General features: G+C 37.4%; 1 protein-coding gene across 1 annotated transcript in view; it reads left to right on the top strand.

Moving 5' to 3' along the window:
• Nucleotides 1-21,069, top strand: part of NPAS3 (neuronal PAS domain protein 3) — a gene marked incomplete at its 3' end in the record, with an annotated part of 691,615 nt that overhangs the window by 426,632 nt on the left and 243,914 nt on the right. The window contains exon 8 of the mRNA XM_021715010.1: nt 15,136-15,225. Within this exon, the coding sequence (XP_021570685.1) occupies nt 15,136-15,225 (90 nt within the window). The remainder of the gene's footprint in view (nt 1-15,135; nt 15,226-21,069) is intronic.

The raw sequence follows: 21,069 nt of genomic DNA, 5'->3' as shown, positions 1-21,069 counted from the left end.
TCTCCCTCTCCCCCTTCCCCTCCCTCTCCCCTTCTCCCTCATGCACTTACATTGAGGGAGACCACATGAAGACAGAGCAAAAAGGTAGCTATCCCCAATCTAGGAAGAGTGCACTCACCAGAAACTGAACTCAACAGGCATCTTGATTTTAGATTTCTCAGGCTTTAGACCTGTGAGAAAATAAATTTCTTTTATTTCCCAATCTATGATATTTTAATGGCAGCCCCAAGCACACTAAGAAAATGTATGTGTATGTTTACATGTATGTGTGTGTGTATACACATACACACACACACAAATATATATATATACTATATATAAAACTACAGAATGTGTATATAGATTCTAGAATAGTTCTTATTTTTAAATGACCATGCTTATGGAAATCATTTTCCTCCTGTTTCAAGTTCTTAATCTTTTCATCTTCTTGTTGACATTAATGTTCTATACGGGCCTCCCACCCTATATTTTCTTATGCATCTTTTTCTGATAACTTTTGCAATTCCTCAAGGCAAATGAATAGGCTTTTTCTCCCTTAAAATAGCCTGTCCCCAAACTTGTGTTTTTTAGAGTTTTAAAGGGAAATATCTGACTATAATGAAACCTTGTCTCAGCCACAAATACAGAGTTTTCTTGTATCTTTAATCTCATGTCTCATATGTTACAAGCATATTTTTCTCCTTATAAGTAGGTAAAACTCACTCTTACTGGCAGGCATTCTTCTTATATCAGAGTCAAGAGTCAAATAATAGTCATCATGGATATCATTTATTATATGCCTGTTGTTCCATCTATTAGCTCTAATCATCTCAGCAACTCTACTGAGTGGAATAAATGATGTATAGACATTATTGTTTACATTTCATACACGAAAACAGTGAAGTTACAAAATCAGAATTCTAGTTCAGGTCTATTTGAGTTTCAAGCTCCTGTTCTTTTACATTGCACCTTGCTGCCTCTCGAAACGTTTGAAGAATTCGCACTTCAAAGCTGGGCATGAAGCTTGTTCAACTCTGGCCACATAACCTCCTTGGCTTCACTGAAGGAACTGAGAAGACAAGACTGTCATTGTCCTATCTTCTCTATCATTGTTTCAAATCTTTCAGTCCCTCTAAATCTGATCAGCAACTTTCTGACAGTCATACTTTCCTTGGTGAAGACAACTAGAGAGTGGAATTAAGAAAAGTCCTTCTATAATGCCATGTTTGTGATCTGTGAGCTTGTGGCCTCTGACAGGGTATATCCCTTGCTGAGGATTTTTCAGGAACTGAAACAAGTCCTTCGCTGGTGAAAGCCACAGAACACTCTCCTTGACAATGAACGTGGTCTAGGCCACCTGCTCTTAGAAACAGTTCATCTGCCTGATGCATCTCTTATCCCTTCTTCAATCCTCTCTTTTGGGAGGCTCCTATAAGGCTCTCTGACTCTGGATATCTCCTCTCCCACATCTCTTAACCAGGCCAGGAGTCTTTCCCAGTAGCTTAGAAACCGTGCCTCTTTTCTGGTGCCTCATCTAGGCCTAGGATGATATTTAGGTTTCTTGCTTTTCTTTTTTTAAAAAATGAGAACCCTGGAAGGATCCTAGGCCGAAATGTGAAAGAGTCAGTTCTCATTAAACCACTTCAATTGCATACTGTGTCCATAATCCTGTTGTCAACTGACCTATGTAGAAAAGTGGTGCAAACAGTCCTAATGTTTTAGCCCATGTCCTCCAATGCACAAATACTCCCTCTGCAGGGATCGCTCTGTAGCCAAGTGTTTATGTCTATATATCCTCTTAGTGATCTATTCAGACTTCCTGATATCTCATAAGGGGCATTAGTAATATGTTTCTTTCAAAAACTTGCTGAATAACTTCTTACATCCACTGTTCTCTTACGTCTGTTCCAATAAGTCAAAAGATTTCAGCCTTGAAGAGGCAAACAGAAATGATTTGCAGCAGGTCCTGTAGATTTTACTCTGCATAGTAAGCCATTTGGGACAGGGATTTGTATCCTACTCGGTATGATGACTTTATATTATATCATATTACTAAAAATTTTAATTGTGATAATACAATCCGGGGTGTGAAGCGGGGGCCTGTGTAACGACTTGCCTTTTGGAAAACTGTGAAGGAATGGGTTTTCATCGCTCATGGCCTGGGAGGATATGTTACTTGTACCTTGGTGAGCTTATGGGAAAGAGCTGGGCTCATTGCAGTATTGGGAGTAATGCTAGTCACCATTATGATGTCTTTTCCTCGCTAGCTCAGTGAATTTAAGGATGTTGATAAACCGTCTCCACAGTTTATCATGGATCTGTGTCAACATGTATAGTACATTAGACTTGTCTAATGGGTCATGTCTGTGTGCAGTTTAGGAAAAGGGGAAATAATATTGGCTGACACTTTCAGAAAAGGTGCCTGTCATGGCAGGAAAGAACCTGGAAAGGGATGGAGATCTGGTGGAGGGGAGCCACAAATATGTAAAGCAAGTGCAATTAACCTGTAATGAAAGTAGAAGGAACACACGAAAATGATAGCAGCTTAAGGTTGTGTTTATAAAACGCTAAATATATTTTTACTTGCTTTGGGATAAAAGTCTTCCATTAGGGTTCACGGGTCAATCTGAGTCCTTAGGGGCTCAATCCTTTAGAGGAAGTCACTTCTCAGCCTGTGAAGCATTTAAGTAGAAATTAAAGTAGGTCATCCTACGACTAAGGAGCAAACCCCCAAGCAAGACAATAAAACAAATCTGACTTGTTGGAAAAGGTCAAGGCTAGAATGAGCAAATCTCATTGGAGGCAAAACAAGTCTATTTCCAATATTTAACCACACAAAATGTATACTAGTCTTCACAAATTTAGAGCCATCCTTGGTCTTCAAGACTTGTCAGTAATCATGACACACTCGTGAGTCAGATGTATAAATGTATTCAGAGTTATTTTACTGCCCTGGGTTCACTTACAAATACATTCAGAGCAGGATTTGTGGGAACATTAGCTGTGAAGTATGGTCCACACATACCACCACCACACTATCCCCACAGCATCAGCTCCTGTTATGTAATGGAATGCAAAATACAAACAAAAAGGTGAAAGGAGAAGAGAAAACGAAAATGAAATAAAAGAGAAAAAAGAAAGAGGTTTAAATGAGAATTTAGAGGTGGCATAGAAACTGCTGATCCCAAACTCGTGCCCTGTAGTTTCCCTAGAGATACTATCTGACACTGTACTCATATTTCCTTACTTTTTCAGGCTACTGTCATTCGTAAGGGAAGTTGGTGTTTACTTAGACTAAGTTATGTTTAAGGAACAGTTGAAATGGAGATTCATGGAGACTTCATTAAAAATGTTAATTCTGCAAGCTTATGTGAGATGAGTTTATATACAGGTGGACATTTTCCTAATTGAAAAGTTGATCATCTTGTAGTCTTGTAATTCTAGACAGCCAAGATAAATATCACTCTAATGATGAAAATACGTATTAATTCATTTGCCCAGCTCTTAAAAGAAACGAGGCAGAGGGCCAAGGGAAAAACCAGACTTGGAAATCAATCAATATCTTTGCACCTTCATACCACTGTTGTTGGCAAGTTGGATGCCTTTGACATAGAAAGTTGAGAAAGACTAAGTAGGAGGTGACAGTTGTGGCTGAAGGTATTATTGTTAAATATAGTTGAGGCCACTATAAATTCTGGAGACTAAGTAGAATTTTACTGCATCTAATAGTCATTGAGATGTAGAATGTCATTCATCAAACTCATTGAATGGTGGAATATCCATTTTCAAATTATTTTTGTTCTAACATATTTTTAGCTATTTAAGACAGAATAACAGTAAAAGATCATTGTGCCTATCCGAATTAGACTGAGACTATTGATTAAGGTTTCTAGTGAGTGAATTATCAATATAGCCAACTGCAAATTTCTTTTGAATTACTGTAGATTGACATATCAGTGTATTTGAATAGAGCCTGTATAACCTAATTATTATTACAGCAAACTTTTGGAAGGATCTATAATGTTGTGACTGTTATGCAATTTCAGTAAACCACATGGTCCTGATTCATTGAAAACAGTTTATCTGGCAATTACTCAGGTGCATTAGATGAATAATTGCCAGATAACCTTACAGTAACAAAAGTAACTGTAAGGTGTTCTGTGGCAACCTATTCCAAATAGCCCAAGACAAAAAGCACAGTAAGGTAGACCTGCCCAGCAGATGAACATTCTGTGCTGCTTAGGAAAAAGCAGACTAACAAAGTCTGCCTTTCTTTGGCAGGTATCTGGGATGTCAGTTACTTCACTAAAGAACCTTGAAAAGGGAAAGATCGCATGCGATGATAGCACTCCAGAACAGAAGGAAAAAGAAAGACCATGTCTAGGAAAAAAATGTGGATACCTCCTTCTGCCCTGGGAAGTTTATATGGTAGTATTATTAGCTCCAAGAAATGATTCATCCCCACTTGGTAATTATAAGAGCATATTTAAGCACCTTTAGAATACATTTATTTATAACCAATATAAATACATATGTCCAAGCATCTTAAAACATACAGAACAAATTTGTTGCTGAAAAAAAATGACCATTTCATGTCGATTCATGTACTGAATATAATTTGGCTTTTGACATCCACAGTGTACTACTGCCATAAAACCTTTGACTTCAAGCCAATATGGAAGTACACTTTTCAAATATTTTAAAACACATTTGAGCGCCTATTTTAAAGGAAAATGATCATCACAGTGATTATTTGACATATCAGATAAATATTTAAAACAGAAAATATTTGAGTCTATCATTTTTGCTGTCTGAAATGGTGGGTCAGAAAGACATGAAGGTGGTAAGCCCAATAGTTTTCATGATTTAGAGACATTCATTGTCTCTCAAATCACCTTACCATATTAGATTTTGCAATCAAGGTAGTCATTTTCAACTTTATCTTTGCATTTCAATTAGTTATACTTATCACTTTTATGGACAACTTTAGTCCTATGATTCCTTTTAAAACTCGTTGAGATTTTGGTTAAAGCATCTTTTGAACCTGGAAATTAAAACAATTAAAAGGCTAGTCCCTCTTCAGTGATGGCATTGAATTCTTTTCCAGTCAGAAAAGCCGTTGAAGTAGAATCAGAAGAGTGAAGGAAATTCTAGCTCCACCTTTTTATATTTAAAAAACTAACAGCAGAAGATTCGCTTTAGTAAGTCAGTAGAAAAATACCATAATTAAATTTTCTTCTTTACTAATATCTTTGTCCCACAAAATTGTCAACACCAGAAACTTCATACCCCAGCCCATTCTGTTCTGAGTTAGACCACAGAAAAAGCCAGAATCAATACAACTGAACACCACTGTTGTTGTGTAGATTTTGCTTTTTGTTTCTTTAGAGATGAGGTCTCGCTATGTTGCCCAGACTGGCCACAAACTCCTAGACTTAAATAATCCTCTGCACTGAGCATCCCAAGTAAGCACTACTGTTTTTAATTGTATAAATTTAGACTATATTTAATGTACACCTGGCAAATTTGTTCCTAGCAGATTTCACATGTTGAATTGCTCTGCTTTGAAGGATAGCATCTAGAGCATCTCTGATGAAGATTTCTTGTGACATGGTTGTTATGCTTTGGATATATGCAAGTATGTTAGAAAGCCGTTAAAATCCATAATGTCTTTCACTTCACATGTGTTAAGTAGTTCAGCACGTGTGGATAAAAGCAGAAGCATTTCATTGGCATGTGGAATAGGATGAGTGCTCTACGGATGACCAGCGTATACTGGTCTTTTTCACCTAAACTCATCAGCCGATTGTGAAGTGAAAGGTCAGGAAAGTGACCAAGAGCCATTGTGAGCAGTAAACCAAGTTGTTTATCCTGGTATTATTCAGAACCAGGTCTCAATTCCATCAGAATAATTGATGTTTTCATAAATGTGTATCTCTGCTTCATATGGAGCTAAATTCTAGAGCTAAAGCAGTGAAGCAACATAGCCTCTAAACATTTAGAACACACCAAAAATCAATATAAAGATTTCAGTATTGTAAAATGTAGATCCCTGAAGAGGTGCATTTACTTACAAAAGATTTCAAAAACAATTCTGAGCATTGTCGATTTCAGAAACCAAATGCTACTTTCTATTATCAGTTCATCACATTTATGGCTTTATGTGGGTCTACTAAAAATTAATTATTAATTATATGAATGATATATAAAATAAAGAGCAAAAAACTTAGTTACAATGATTTCCTGAAATTAACATGGGAGATTTTCATGGTCTAAGCATTATCCCCAACTAGAATTCCTAAACTACATTTGTAACAATCAAGTTCCTTTCAATACAAATGTTTTTTATGACTTTCCCCTAGAGATACAAATAAAATGTTCCTAGAAATGAAACACATGAATGCACCCGATTAGTATCTAAGGTCTCTAAATGGTCTTTTTATATTCTAAATTCATTACAGGGTTCCTTAATCCTTGTTACCACCCTTGACACAAACCCCTTACCTAAAGGAATACCTGAACAAGGCATTTATCATTTTCTCTTAAGAGCCTGTTAAAGTTGCCCACTGCCCAGTAAACAGTCAGGTTCATATCATAATCATTCAAAACAGAGACTTGGGTTTCTATTTGGAGTTTACCTGACAACCTCTAGGATGTGCTTTTGGGTAAATGAAGATGTATTTTCAGGTAAACGTGACAAAAAATAAATTTCTCTGAAGACTATTTTCACATTGACTTTTCTTTGAAATGATATATATTCTACTAGAAAGGGGGAGAAAAAACAAACACATATGTTTGAATGAAAAACACTGGGACAGAGCCAGGCTCAGTGGCTCACACTTGTCATCCTAGCACTTTGGGAGGCAGAGGCGAGAGGATTACCTGTGCCCAGGAGTTTGAGACCAGCCTGGGCAACTTGGCAAGACCTCGTCTCTACAATAAGTCAAAAAATTTTCTGAGCATGGTGGCTACTCATGCTACTTGGAAAACTGAGACAGAGGATCACTTCAGCCCAGGAGGTCATGACTGCGGTGAGCTGTGATCATACTACTACACTCTAGCCTGGGCAACAGAATGAGACTCTGACTCAAAAATAATATATGTATTACTTAATAGGAAAGACCTATTGAGCCATTTTATATAAAATTTTATTTTTAAAAAATGTCAGGCTTGATGGCTCAGCCTGTAATCCCAACATTTTGGGAGGCCAAGGCAAGTGGATTGCCTGAGCCCGAGGGTTTGAGACCAACCCAGGCAACTTGGTGGGAACTTGTTTCTACAATAAAAAATCAAAATTTAGCTGGGCAGAGTAGCACACACCTGTAGTTCTGGCCACTTGGAAGGTTGAGGCGGAAGAATTGCCTGAGCCCAGCAGGTTGACACTGGGGTGGCTGTGAGCATTCCACTGCATTCCAGCCTGGGAGACAGAGTGAGACTCCAACTCAAAAATAAAAAAGGTTGGAATAGGAAATAGAGTCAATGTTATGGCCAGCTCTTGTGTGGTGTATATGGTCACATCTTATACCAGCTGCCTATTGGGTAGATATGGTCTCCTAGGTATTATTAACTCTGGGGTTCCCTATCTACCTGTTTCTGGCCCTAGAATCTTCTTCTTCCAAGTCGTGAGAATTTCTTCTGGATCTGGTGGTCTTTTGTCTGCACATTTTCAAAACCCAGCACTTCATGTCTTATCAAAAAAATAAAATAAAAGCCAGATGTGGAGTCAGGTGATCCAGGAGTCTTCACTCTATTCAGGAAATCCTGGAAACTGCCTTTGCTTGGGACTTTATGTTGTATAAAGTTCATTTTCAACTTTACTAATTTTATTAATCTTGGATCCCACAGTTGAGTTTTCTTTAAGAAAGCAGCTAAGGAGCAGGGACCTTGTCTCACTCCCCTTTGTAAGCCCCAAGCTGTTATGAACTTTATGCATAGTAAGTACTCAACTATTTTTGAGGGCAATCAACAAGTGTTTTCTAAACAGAAAAGGCATGAGAATTGCTTATATGGGAAGGAGTGCCAGAGAAGCAAAGATTCAGCACAGCTATATTGGTGTGTGAAACAACTAAAATACCCAGCAGGGAATCTTGGCAGCAGGAGGAAAAGCAACTGAAGGATTCTTCTTGCTTAGCTCTCCCACATGTTGGCTGGGTAACACTGGGCAGTGTATTTAATTTCTCTGAGCCTCCGTTTCCTCATCTGCAAAGTAGGATTTTAAAATACCTATCTCACATATGACCTATGCAATTTCCTTAACACGTATTTGTGTTCTTCCCTAATCCCTGGTGAATGTTGAGTGAACTGAGCAATATTTATGACAATCTATATTATAATAATATAATATACATTATATATGTAATAGTATATTTGCTAGATATACAATATAATATATATGTAAAATGAAGGCCACTTCCTACTTTCTAGTGGCTGATGACTATAGAATGTCAAGTAAACAATTGTTATTTATTCTTTTCTTTCTGCTGTTTAATACCAATAACTTGAAAGACACCTAGCACCTTGCATGTGACCGAGCTCCATGTGTCTGGCAGGAGCAAAGCAGTGACATTTTTAGGCCTTTCAGGACCAGCACAGTGTGTTGTTTATATTACTTCTGCCAAGGTAGGGATTCTTCCTTTAACTTGAAAGAGAACCCTGGATTCAAAGAGAAAGATGCACTTAAGAATTAGGGCAACTCTTTTGAGTCCCCTCCCACTGTGAGAGTTTTTCTGTTTTCTCAATAAGTCCTGCTTTTTCACTTAAAAAAAAAATTAGCCCCTGGATTCAGAAGAGCCTAGCTTTCAGTAGATTAATATACCATATATGCCAAAAGGAGGTGTTTTAACATTCCAGTGAATATTTGTGCCTTAGAACAACTAGTGGCAATTCTCTCCTTGAGGCAAAAGGAGCTTGTGAGTAGTGTGTGCTCACTTATGTCCCAAATGGAGCCCCAGTTCCCCAGGACAAACCACAGATAATATAGGGTCTATATGCCACCCCTGGTGGCTCAGAGGCAGGTGTGACTCCACCAAATGCCACACACTGTCTTTATACCAGAGCCTGTTGTCCATTTGGCTAGATGCTCAAATCAAGAAATCTACATCCCTCAAGGCTAGATCTAAGGCCTGAACCAGTATCTCAGAGAAAAAAGGTCAGCACTTTGATACACAGCTCCCACAAAATGGAATTTTAATGAGCAGAAGCAACATATGATCTCCTTGCACAGAAAGCAGGTGTCTTTGTTCTCCTCATGTTTTAACATTTCTCTAGCTCAGAATCTCCCCTTTAATTCTGGTACCTCTCTTCTAAGAACTGAAGAGAGGCCGTCTGTGACTCTCTGAACTGTTTTCTCACCTATGATGTTTGGATTTATGTGTTTTAGGAAACTCTTCAGGAAGATGTTTTAAGGCATCATCATTTGCTGTTCTGTATTTTTTTTTTTTTAGTGGCAAAATTTTTTTAGTGGCAAAATAGTCACATTTGACCTAACTAATCCAATATGGTGTTGTAATTGGGGAACACGTGGCTTTCTATACTTTTCTGTATGGTAATATGAACTTATGCTGTCCTTCGTGAGACTGACTCATTCTAAAGCAAAGGAAGAGTCAGAAAGCTCTTGGAGGTTCTCAAGAGTTAAATAAAAGTCCAAACCTTTGATGTATGCTTTTATCTACTTTGAGAAAATATACTTGACTTAGATTCCTATTTCTGAAAATAAGGCTTTTGTTTCTGCACAGTGCTGGATTGTTAAAAGTCAGATTGCAAAGACAAAATTTGGGAATCCTTTTATTCCCCATAAACAGATACATGTGGGCACTTTGGGCACCATCCAGCTTCTTCTTGAAGTTTCTAGGAGTCCACATGTGTGTGCCTGAGAAATACAGCATTACTTCCTGAGTGCATTCAGAGGGCAGTATGGCATTCCACTGAGCTCTATCAAAAGTGTGATTGTATCCAAAGGCCAACAAATTTAAGAATTTTCTTTTTTGTCTTTCTGACTCTTTTAACTGCTGCCAAAACAGAGTGGAAAGATAGGTATTGGAGTCCTGTCCTCATTCTCCAGGCCAAGTTTCTTATGTGGTTCAAGAGCAGACCCACTTATTCCCCATGCTAACCCCTTGCTCACGCAACCGAGGCAGTTTCCTCCTCAAGCCCCTTCTTTTTAACAGCAAAGCTGTTTTAGCAGCTATAAAATACTTGTTTCTAATGTCTGATAAGCATGGCGCTTACATTTATGCTCTGCCCTTGTCCTAACAGAATTATGCCGTGACAGTGAAGAACTCTGGGTGCAGAGGGAGATTGAGTATGTCAGAGCCTATACGCTACCACGGATGGGTATTTTCTCTGCAGTCTCAGCCTGAATTAGAAGAACATCACAGATGCATGGCACATTGGACAAGGAACACATGCATGCATTTAAATCATGTATATCTTACTTTTTTACTGATGTAATTGTGAAATATGTTCTTTTTGCATTCATAATTAGGGGGTGGAACAGATGGTGAAGGCTTAGTTTAAAATAATCTGTCATTAAAATAACCTAGCCTACTGGTAATTCTTCTCTCTAACTGGAGTTAAGTCATAGGAAAAGAGTTAAGGGTGATTTTTTTTCCCCTTCTCTACTGGAATGTAGAAGAAAGAACCACTAATTTCAGAGTGATTATATACTTGAGAATTGGCCCTGTAAGAGCACCATAGTAAGATTTCACTCTGTGAAATTTGGCTGCAGAGGAATATGCATAAAAAGGAAAGCAGAAACAAAACTCCTTTGACAACTATAAATCCATTTAGCACAATGCATTAAACATTAGTATACCTTCAATCATGAAGCTTTAGTTAGTTTCATACCCTGCAAGGAAATAACCTCATCATTTGATAAATACTGTTAGAAGCATTCAGCTTTTGGGGTTAAGAAGCTGTGCCTTATACTTTATATGTTATACTCATGTCAGGGGATATAAATTATAATTACAGGCATTATTATTCAGAGATACTGTAGCTCCTGACTTCTATATCCAAGCCTCACTCCTTGTGTGTGTACCTCACAGACTTACTGGGATGTGACAAAGGAAATCTCCTATCAGCCCTGTCTGGATGGCCAAAAACTGTTTTCAATAATAAGAAAACTGTCTTGATAAATCAGATACTTGCCTGTCTTTAAAATGTCTGTTTTACTGTTTCTTCTAAGATTTTGTTCTCCATCTGCTTTGAGGAAAGCAGATAGATTTCAGCAAGGCTTTATAATAAATCTTCTTGAGGAGGGACTAGCATTAACATTTGTGTAAGTTCTTTTTCATCTTAATCCAACCTTAGTTAATAATCAGAAAATTCTACATAGTGAGTAAGAAGATGTAATTAACCCTTTGACCCCAGAATCTTAATTGGCGCCTGTTGAAAACAGTGGGCAGTTAAAAAAAATCAAAAAGTAGCCTGCAGTGATTGAACATCGTGGTAGATAATAGCTTTCTCAATTCGAATTTTTAAAAAATTCGACAGAACTTTCAGATTAATCACATTTGGTTTCTAAGACTGACTGAATGTTTTCTTCCTCCTCCCACCTTTTTAAATTGAGACACCAAATTAAACCAACATGGATGCTACTCTTCAAACTTTTTTAAGCGGAAAAACACAGCTAACTATTGACAGAGTTGACCCCGAATCAGAAGGTAATAACTGTGTCAAATAAAATGACCTTGGCAATCTATCGTAGACCCAATTTTATATTCCATTCTTTATTTGAAAGGTAATCAAACCTGAGTTATGGGCATTCGTCTCAGACTATGGATCTAATTTATCAAAATGATAAGTATAAAAGTGAAAAACATGGTTAATTAACCAATTGTGTGTGTGTGTGTGTGTGTGTGTGTGTGTGTGTGTGTGTGTGTGTGTGTGTTTTACCTCTGTGATGACTAACAACTAATCTGACTAGTGGCTTTTCCCTCTACCAAATTGGTCGTTATTTTTAATTGAATTGACTGGATGTCTTTGTGTCATATAGACATAGGCTCATTTGAATCTCACCAGGAAATTGGAACATGTGTTGAAGCCTCTGTTTTTGCCAAACAAAACTGGCCAGTTCTTAGATCTCTGCCGCTTCATAGCATCAGATGTTTAGCCTCCAGATATTTCTTTTCCCTGCTATGTTGCCCACACCTCTTCAAGTATTTTAGTAAGTACATGAGATCTGAACCTAGTGTTAAAAGTCACAATCCCCTCTGGTGAGGAAGTAAAGAATATGTGTAGATGGAAAATGGCACTGCTATTCAGGAACAGCACTAGGTGCTTTGGAGGACATAAAAAATGTCACTCTAACTCTGATATTCCAAATATCAGGAGATATCTCAGACCATAGTAAAAATCTGTGGCATCTGAATCTTCAATAATCTAACAGATTCTTGAACAGGTCTCTGAAAAAATAATTTCCATTCTGCTTAGTCATTTTGGTATGTGTGATATAAGGGAAAGAAGGTATTGAGCTTGGAGAGAGAATTGGATTAAATAAGTCTTGATTGAGCAGCTGTTAGGTGCTGGCTGGACAAAGATAAATAAGGCATTGCCCCACTGTTGATAAATTCAGTCGGCTTGGGAGTTGAGTAAGCCAACCAGGACCATACAGTGTTGTAAATGCCATAATATTATGGGAGTGCAAATTGAAACCTGGCTCTGCCACTAACAAACTGTCTGATCTTGTCCAGCCACTAGCCTTTCTGTGCCTCAGTTTTATTACCTGTAAAATGAGAGTTTAGACTATGGGACATTTTCTCCATACCAGCTTTATTAGTGCTTTCTTCTGATCCCAACCAGTATCCCAAATGTCACAGGTCTTTGTAGAAGTTCTCCCGTGGTCTCTCTCTGTGTTGTCTCTCTCATTTGGACAATGGCATTTTAGGGTTGAAAAGATGGCTTGCACAGTTCTCTGTGACCGTATACCAGGCCATGGCTATCAGGTTGATTGGAAACCAACAAGCTCTTTTTTCCAAGGGACTGGTTACAAAGAGAAGGGTCCTAATTCTCATGAGTCATCCTTAAAAAACATCTTGCTTGAGGTAGACATGTAGAAATGAGATCGTTCCTAAACTTGGAGGAAGAAAATATCTCTCCCTTCGCACTGGTTCAAAGTGTGGTTCCACTATACTACACTTTGTATGGTTTTATATGACAGGGTTCCAGAGGGTTTGGCAGTTTTGCGAAGGTAAGGAGCCCAGTTCTCTTAGACGGCATTTTATTTCTCATAGTTGGTTCCAGGGGAAATATTACAGAGCAAAGGTGACCTGGTGACCCCTTGTGGAAATAACTTAAGAATGTTCTTGTCATCACTTCTTCGTCTTCTGCCCCTAATGGTAGGATTCTATCATTTGAACAAGTCTTCAAAAACAAGTGATGATTTTTAAGAAGTCGCCGGCTACCTCTTAGTATGAATATTTTAACTTCAGAAATGCTGTGAATATTTATATTATCATTAATTCACACATATCAATTAGAGAAACTTTATTTTTAATGGAAGGAAGTATAGTTAATTATTGAGTCCAAAAGCCAAGGATTAAATCTAAACTCCAGACTAGGAACAGACTTGTTACCAAATTTTGCTAAGCCTCAATTTCCTTGTATAGAAAACGTAGATAATAATATAATAACTTCATAGAGTACTTGTAAAAATTAAAAGAGACAATACATGTAAATTGCTTAGCACACATGGTTTAAGAAACTTAAGCTGTTATTAATGTATTATCCTAACTAAAAGCTTGTCTATTATGTAATTTGCTCTTTTATGGAGAAATATAATATGACTTTTGAATTATTTTCAGAACCCAGTAAATTAGAGGAGAGAGTTTGGTGCCATCCACAATTTCTGACCCGTTGGGCAGTGAAAACGGGTCAAGAAACATAGAAATCCAAATTTTTTATATTCATATAAATATGCGCTCACACATGCTCAATACATGCATGTCTATAAGTATATATAATTTGTATATACTTGCATATTTTCCCTAAAATTAAGTATTTTAGGAGGCTGAAATTATTGCTAGGAATTGATTTAGTTATTTCTAACATGCTTATTTCATCTTTGTTTATTTAAAAAACTGTGTCATTTTAATTTAGTATTCTCACATACCTTGTTCCTAGTGTGGATTTCCTGTATTTTCAAATTCATAGCCTTTGTTAACATTGCTAATATTTAAAACTTCTTTTCTTGTGCAAGCAGCACTTGTGCAGTCTACTTAGTTAAAAATAAATAAAGCAAAACAAAAGATGCGAGGATGATGGAGGGTATGAAATGCACTTGGATTGCAAGAGTTTGAAACAAATTTATTCTCAATTTGAGTGGTATACTGCAGTTGGAGTTCATGATGATTTATACCATCCATCAAACTGAACATGTAACCCTCCATTTGGAAAGTGGACTGAGGTTTTAGGAGTTACAGATAGTGTGTAGCATCCCCCTCCACCCCTTCCTTCCTTCCTTCTTTCTTCTTGCTGTCTTTCTTTGGCCTTTCTGTCTTTCTTCTTTCTTTTCCATTTCACGAGTTGTGGTAGAAACTAGATCTATCCCTATAAAGCTTTAACACAGAGTTCTGCAAAATAGGATTACAGTTTGTAAGATGGCAGCCCATAAGCAAATTCACCTATAATGTATCAATTTTTCCTATTTGTTCTAACATAATGGGCACTGGGAATAAAGAAGGCATAATTCTTTATTAATTAGTAAATTACTGATGTCCATAGTAGTTTGAGTAGTGATTTTACTTGCTATTCATACAGAAACCCTTTTTTCCCCTTTATTTCATTATAGTCTTCATTCCTGTTCAGCTGTTTAATGGATAATCTTGCTGATTTAATCTCAGTAACTCCTGAATCCAAAAAAATAAAAGCATCATCTCGTAAAATCAGCATGATCGTATTTTATACATGAATGTAATGTATCTTGATCAGAATGACAGAGACATAAGGAAGTTCCCAAAATAAAGGAAAGCCTGCAGTATTAATTCAGGCCTTAATTTGTTAATGTATAATGCAATACTAGAAGATCTTAGGACTTTTGTGAAACATAAAGGAAAAATGACTGTAAATTCATGTGTTGCTTTTTCTCAGTTGCCATATTAATTAGATTTCCATCATATATATTTATTAAACTATTTATATGTTTGTTTTCTCCTGCAGTCCCTGGATGGCTTTGTATTTGCACTAAATCAAGAAGGAAAATTTTTGTACATTTCCGAAACAGTCTCCATCTACCTAGGCCTCTCACAAGTAAGTAAAACTATTTGGATTCTTGGCGGCGATTGTGGAGGCTTCTTCAGCCTTGTGTTTTTCCTTCTTCAAGAAATATTCTGTTTAGTATGAATTATCAAATTTATTCTTTAATGACTCTACCCGACTGCTCTCTCAAAGTCAGTGAGAAACCTGTGTGCCAGTGTTCGACGTTCAGAATAAACTTGTGCTCAAAAACTTTAGCCCCCCTCCCCACCCCCCAAGGATCATTATTAATTTATTGAGAACAAATGAAGTTTCTTGCCTTGGTTGTTTTGAACTTTGAAACCTCTGTGCCCGGTAGGAGAGGGACACACTAATAGTGCTTCCCTTGTGTCCTATTACTGGATGTTTATGGAGTACCCTGCATTATCCTGGGAGCTGACACAATGGCAGGAGTCATTTGGAGTCAAGAAATGCTGAAAGAGACCATTAAAATGTGTTGCAGGGAGGGTTCCAGCAAGGATATATTTGCTGCCTTTGCAAATGCTTCTGAATGCTAAAAGACAATTTCATAAAAAAAGATAGTGTTTCATTATTTGTCATTTAATTACTCACATGTGTTTTTCAAAGGGTAATACAAAAAAATATGGAGGCTAATGGGGCAGGGACAAAATCCTGGATATCAGTGCTCAATATTCCTCTGGAACACGAAAATTTTAGTTCCAGTGGATTCCAAGACACAGGCTGTATGTACCGAATGCCAAAATATCCTGAAGCAAAATTTGCGATTCAGCTAATTATCCAGATGTTTTTTCCATGAAAATGCTGAACATCTGGGTTTTTGTGCCTGTACAGGTGACTGACTGAGTTTGACCCTTTTCATCTGGTGGTTTGGCGTGAAGTAAACACAGCTTCGGTGGGAGGGATTTTGTATACGTGTGATGATCCGCCAAGTTGGATGATCTGTCTCTCATTCAGTTGCTCCGTGAAGCTAAAGATGGAAGATAAGAGTCGGCTCTCTCCTTTTAAGTAGGACCCACCCCAGACTCATTGCTTCTGAAAGTTGGCACAGCTCTAAGGACACATCTAGCACTGCTGGAACCTTTGGCTGTTAGTGAGTTTGCTGGGTAATAGCTAGATCAAGAAAGATATTGAAAAATATTGAAGAGAGATATTTGGCATTGGAAGAGGGTTGGAGGATGAAGAGAAATGCTGCCAAATTTGATAATGTACTGTTGAGAACCCAAACAAGGGTCTGGTCTATTAATGCTTTCTTGAAGAACATGCAAGCCATTGGCTATAGTGAGTAGAGTAATTCTGGTTCATGTGAACTTCAGTAAATCAAATGGTAGAAGCTGAGCTATTGTTAACTCGATATTAGTATTCTTGTATCTCATTGAAATCTCTGGTTTTCTAATAGCCTTTAATAGACGTTAAGCCTTGTCTTAATCTGTCTGGGGCCTAGTATTGGGAATCTCCATTTTTGAAATTGGTGCGCCACCATGTTGTTATTACTGTATAGGACTGGAAACACTAGTGTTTGTTGTTCTGCAATGCCCATATTCATCTGTGTTACGTGGAATATCCAACAAAGTTTAATAAGCCAGTAAAGAAGAAGGATGAATAATTAGCTTAAGCAGGTAAATGCTAATTAGGGAACTCCTGAAAAGCATCCATTATATACTAGCTCAAAACACATTTTACAGCCCTGGTTAGTGGGGTAATCCAAATTCTGTCAAGGCAACTGCATTTTCTGTAATTGAGATGTGTATGTTTGCTTTGCATAACAGATGGCTCTGTATGCTTAGACTGATAGCTAGGAAAATAATAATTGCATTATTCTGGCCAAAAGAATATTAGCTCTTGGGTTTTGGCCATTTCAGTCAGTCCTCCTGCCAGCACAGCATATGCACATATATGGATTGGATTTTCAAGGAAATTGATGCATCTGGAATAGTGTGGCCATCTGAAATATCATCTGTTCAAGAAAAATTTGGCTTTAACCCTGTGCTTGTTTCTCCTTAAAAGCAGTTTATCTCACTGCTTCTCTACTATATCATCCTGTCAATCTTTTCCTAAAATCTGAGACAAATAATTGAGGTTTCTGCAGAATCAAGCAGCTATGTAGCCATGGCACAGTAGCTGGCAACTTCTGCGTAGTCAGTTTCTGCTTTTATACATAATGTACTTTAAGGTGCATGCCAGTAGTCAGCATCTTGACTTACCCAGGAGGAGACTCTGGCCAAAATGTGCTGTTACCTTCTTCTATGGTGGATGTGTTCAGTTTTGGCAGAAATCATCAAATATGCAGGTAGAGGAGATGAGACATGAGGTCTTCCTTTGGCAGCACCGCATACCTGAGATGATGAAGGGTACATCGGTGGAAAGTTATTTTTGCATATACCAATGTATGTATTTAGAATTTGAAACTAAAGTTTAAGAAGAGTTCTGGATTAGCATGAAAATAATCTGATAAGAGCATGATATATGTTTTTAAATGCCAAAACAGGAGGGGGGAAATATCTATGATAAAACTTTGAGAGTTTTCATCTCAGTTAAATTTCAAAGTCCTAAAAGGGAAATTGAGTTCCCTGAGACACAACTCTTCCCAAGTTTTTCAATGCCTTTTTCAGTTGTAGGGGTTTGGGGGTGCTCAAGGATGATATGCAAAGTAAATATACTCTAAGTTATTCAATTAAGCATTTGCTCTTTTATAAATACATGCAGACACACACATACACCCTTAAGTAAATGCAAGCCAAACTCTCTGCTTGTTTTCTATAACTTTGGCTAAGTGAATATTTCATCTGATTCTAGACAGTGGTAAGTAGTCTATAAGTTATGATCTCTCCTTTTTTCAGTTTTGCTAAAGAAAGACAATGTATAACTATCATCAAAGACTTATCCAGTGAAATTGTTAAGGAGTGTTGTGAGCATGTCAATTTGTTACAAAGCATAGCTGTGACTTTATTTCTAACTCTCAAGATATTCCTTCCTCAGTTTTGTTTTCTTTCAACATGTAAATAAATATGGTGGCTTTAAAACGGCTTATGCTCGGGAAAGAGTTGGGATTCTTTTTCGGCTTGTTAGAAAACAAAGTAGGGAAATCTCTCCTGAGCTCTGTTGTGTAGCATGAGTGTTGAGACACACAGAATGGATCTTTCTCTTGGACACACTATTGAGTGGAACTATTCCTAGTGTCCAGGACATGTGGGTGCTGGGTATTCTCTGTAAAATATTCTCATATTTTTGTGATGATGGGAATGAGTGAACAATGATGATATCTGGACCTTCTCAGCAGCCCTTTTAACTTTGCCAGGTGTACATGTGTGTATGTATGTATATATGTGTATGCACAGATACACACATACCTATATATTTATATAACATCCAAGAAGTGGCTTCAGGTTTTAGAAATATGTGCTATTGACTTGTTTTCCTGTGTAAAAGCAATTCCCAGTTACTCACCATGGGGTCTTATCTTAAAAGAAGACCCCCACATACTGACATGCTGAGTTGTATTTGCCTAGAAATTAAATAACATCTTATACCTGGTGATGACATTCAGAGTTGTTAAAGACAACTCTGCTGTCTAGCTATAATGGAGCAAGTAGAAGTGAAAATGAAGAAAGAAAACAGAATAAGTTCCCTAACACTGAAAGTGTAGCAATGATATATAGCCAGCTTTTATGACATCTCTTCCAAAATGTAAGGGACTTAATCACCAGAGAATCCAAAAGAGACTTTACATGATAAAAAAAAAATTCTGGTTGATATAGGATTTAAAGCTTAGAGAAATATTTGTTTGTTGGCTTATACCCTCCTCTTTCCACAAGGATTTGAAATAGCTTACATAAACACATATGATAAAAATAATGTCAAAATAGAAATAGGGAATTAAAGAAAAAAGATAAGCAAAAGTAGATAATCTGTTACCATATAGTAGGAGAACACAAGGAGGCTCAACAGAAGGGATATAAATGGTCTAATGAAGGTTCAGATTCACCCATGAGCTTTATGGTAACCAAAGCAAAAAGGAAAATAAGTCAACCATCAAAAAAAAAATTGCTTCTTAAGGAAAGCAACATGTAAATAACTGGAACTGAAGTCTGAAAATAAATCTCATGTAGGATTTCTATAGAGGCTACCATGTAGATTATGACATATTGATTTGCTTCCATTGGAGTCCACATTCACAGCAAGACTGTAATGATCCCTATGGCAAACACAGACACGCTTATTACACATCTCAGAAGCAGGTAGAAGCCTGTTCCCCCATCAGCCGTGGGTGTGTGGAAGACCATCTCAAGAGTGGTATTCCATTCTGGCACACAGGTCTCATAAAAGCATTGGCTAGTTTGGGGGTTTACATGGCTTCAAATCAGCTTTCCTTCATTCACACTCAAATTCTGCCTTTTCTTTGAAATTCTCGTGAGACAGACAACATTATAGTTGCTAGAGGCAGAGGACATAGGACTCACGTACCCAGAGGATACGAATGGACTTGTATCTTCTGAAAACATTTTCCCTTGAAACTGAGGTAAAGGAGGATGAGTCTGAAGAACACAGTATGTTTCCAAGTTCACATAGAGTCCTGTTTACAACAAAATGGGATCTAGAGCAGACCAAGAAATCAACACATTTTTATGGGGTGATATCATTAGAAAATATCCCAAGTGCTAGCTAAAGCCTGTCTTGAACTGTGTTCTAATCACCCCAGACGACTCCTGTACCTGGCATGCACATTCTGAGTCATTTCCCTTCTTCTCACCAAGACCCCACCCTCATATAGTATATTTCCTGGTGATTGTGAGGCAGCCAGAAGGTAGCTGCAGACAAGGTTACAAATTGGCTTGATACATGGCAGCTTGCTGAAAGGGGCAGGGTGGCTGCAGATATAATAAGAGCTAATAGAGGTGAAGGTGAAAAGGGGTAAATAGGTGTTTTGAAATTGGTCTTTTGTCTTTTTAAGCCATACAGATATATTTACCATAAACTCTTCTCCCTATCCTGTTGTTCATCTCCATATTTTAGAGTTCTCTGCATTTGTTATATAGGATGGCAAATAAAATTACAGCTACAGCACACAAGTGCAAGGTCAAATAAATGACAGAGCTCAGTCTATTTGTGAAGCTATTCTGAAAGGGAACCATGGTGCCAAATGTGGTTTATTTGAATAATAAAGAAGAATTAGATTCCCCTGATAACTTGGCTGAGGGCCAATAAATCACTAGAGGTTAAAGATGCTTTGCAACTGCCATGTCTTTCTTTTGCTTTTCCAAAGTGCGAGCCTCAACTCTTCTATCCTATGTTTTTCAATGCAAATCAAGTTGAGGTTAGTGTGTGGTTAATACTCTCGTTTCTGTGCTTGTAAAAGATATATATATTTCTTTAGTGAGGTGAAAAAAAAGAAGACATTAGCTTTCCTTACAAGTTATTACTCTTGTTTGGCATCATCACATGCTAGAGAGCTGGAATATAAAGACAGAAAGGTATTAGTCCAACACAGCAGAGAGCTTACGATGAAGGAACCAATTGTTCACATTTTTTGTAGTTTGTGTTCTAAATTTATTCCGTGCTACAATAACTGGAGTTCCTTCAATAAATGAATGCAAACATTACTTTATGCCCCCCTTTAGAAGTCTTTCAAGTAGGCATACCTTAATTTTTACAAAATAAAAAAAGTATAATTTTCTGCAGCTTGTGACCCCCCTCCCCCCAGCAAGTCTGCATTTTTCTCCTGTACACTAATCATAAAAAGTTCATCACTTCTGGGTGTAACAAAGAAAAATGCCCTTTTGAATGTGGAAGCTCTGAGGGTTTGGAGACTATTGAGAAAATATAAGTATCAAAATAATTCAGAAACAGTACAAGGCACCGTGGCACATTATCAATTTACAA

Source organism: Carlito syrichta, unplaced genomic scaffold (genome assembly GCF_000164805.1).
Source record: "Carlito syrichta isolate Samal-C Ts95f unplaced genomic scaffold, Tarsius_syrichta-2.0.1 Scaffold306534, whole genome shotgun sequence".
Lineage (NCBI taxonomy): Eukaryota > Metazoa > Chordata > Mammalia > Primates > Tarsiidae > Carlito > Carlito syrichta.
The sequence above is the reverse complement of the archived record's forward strand: the minus strand, read 5'-3'. Positions and strand labels throughout refer to the sequence as shown.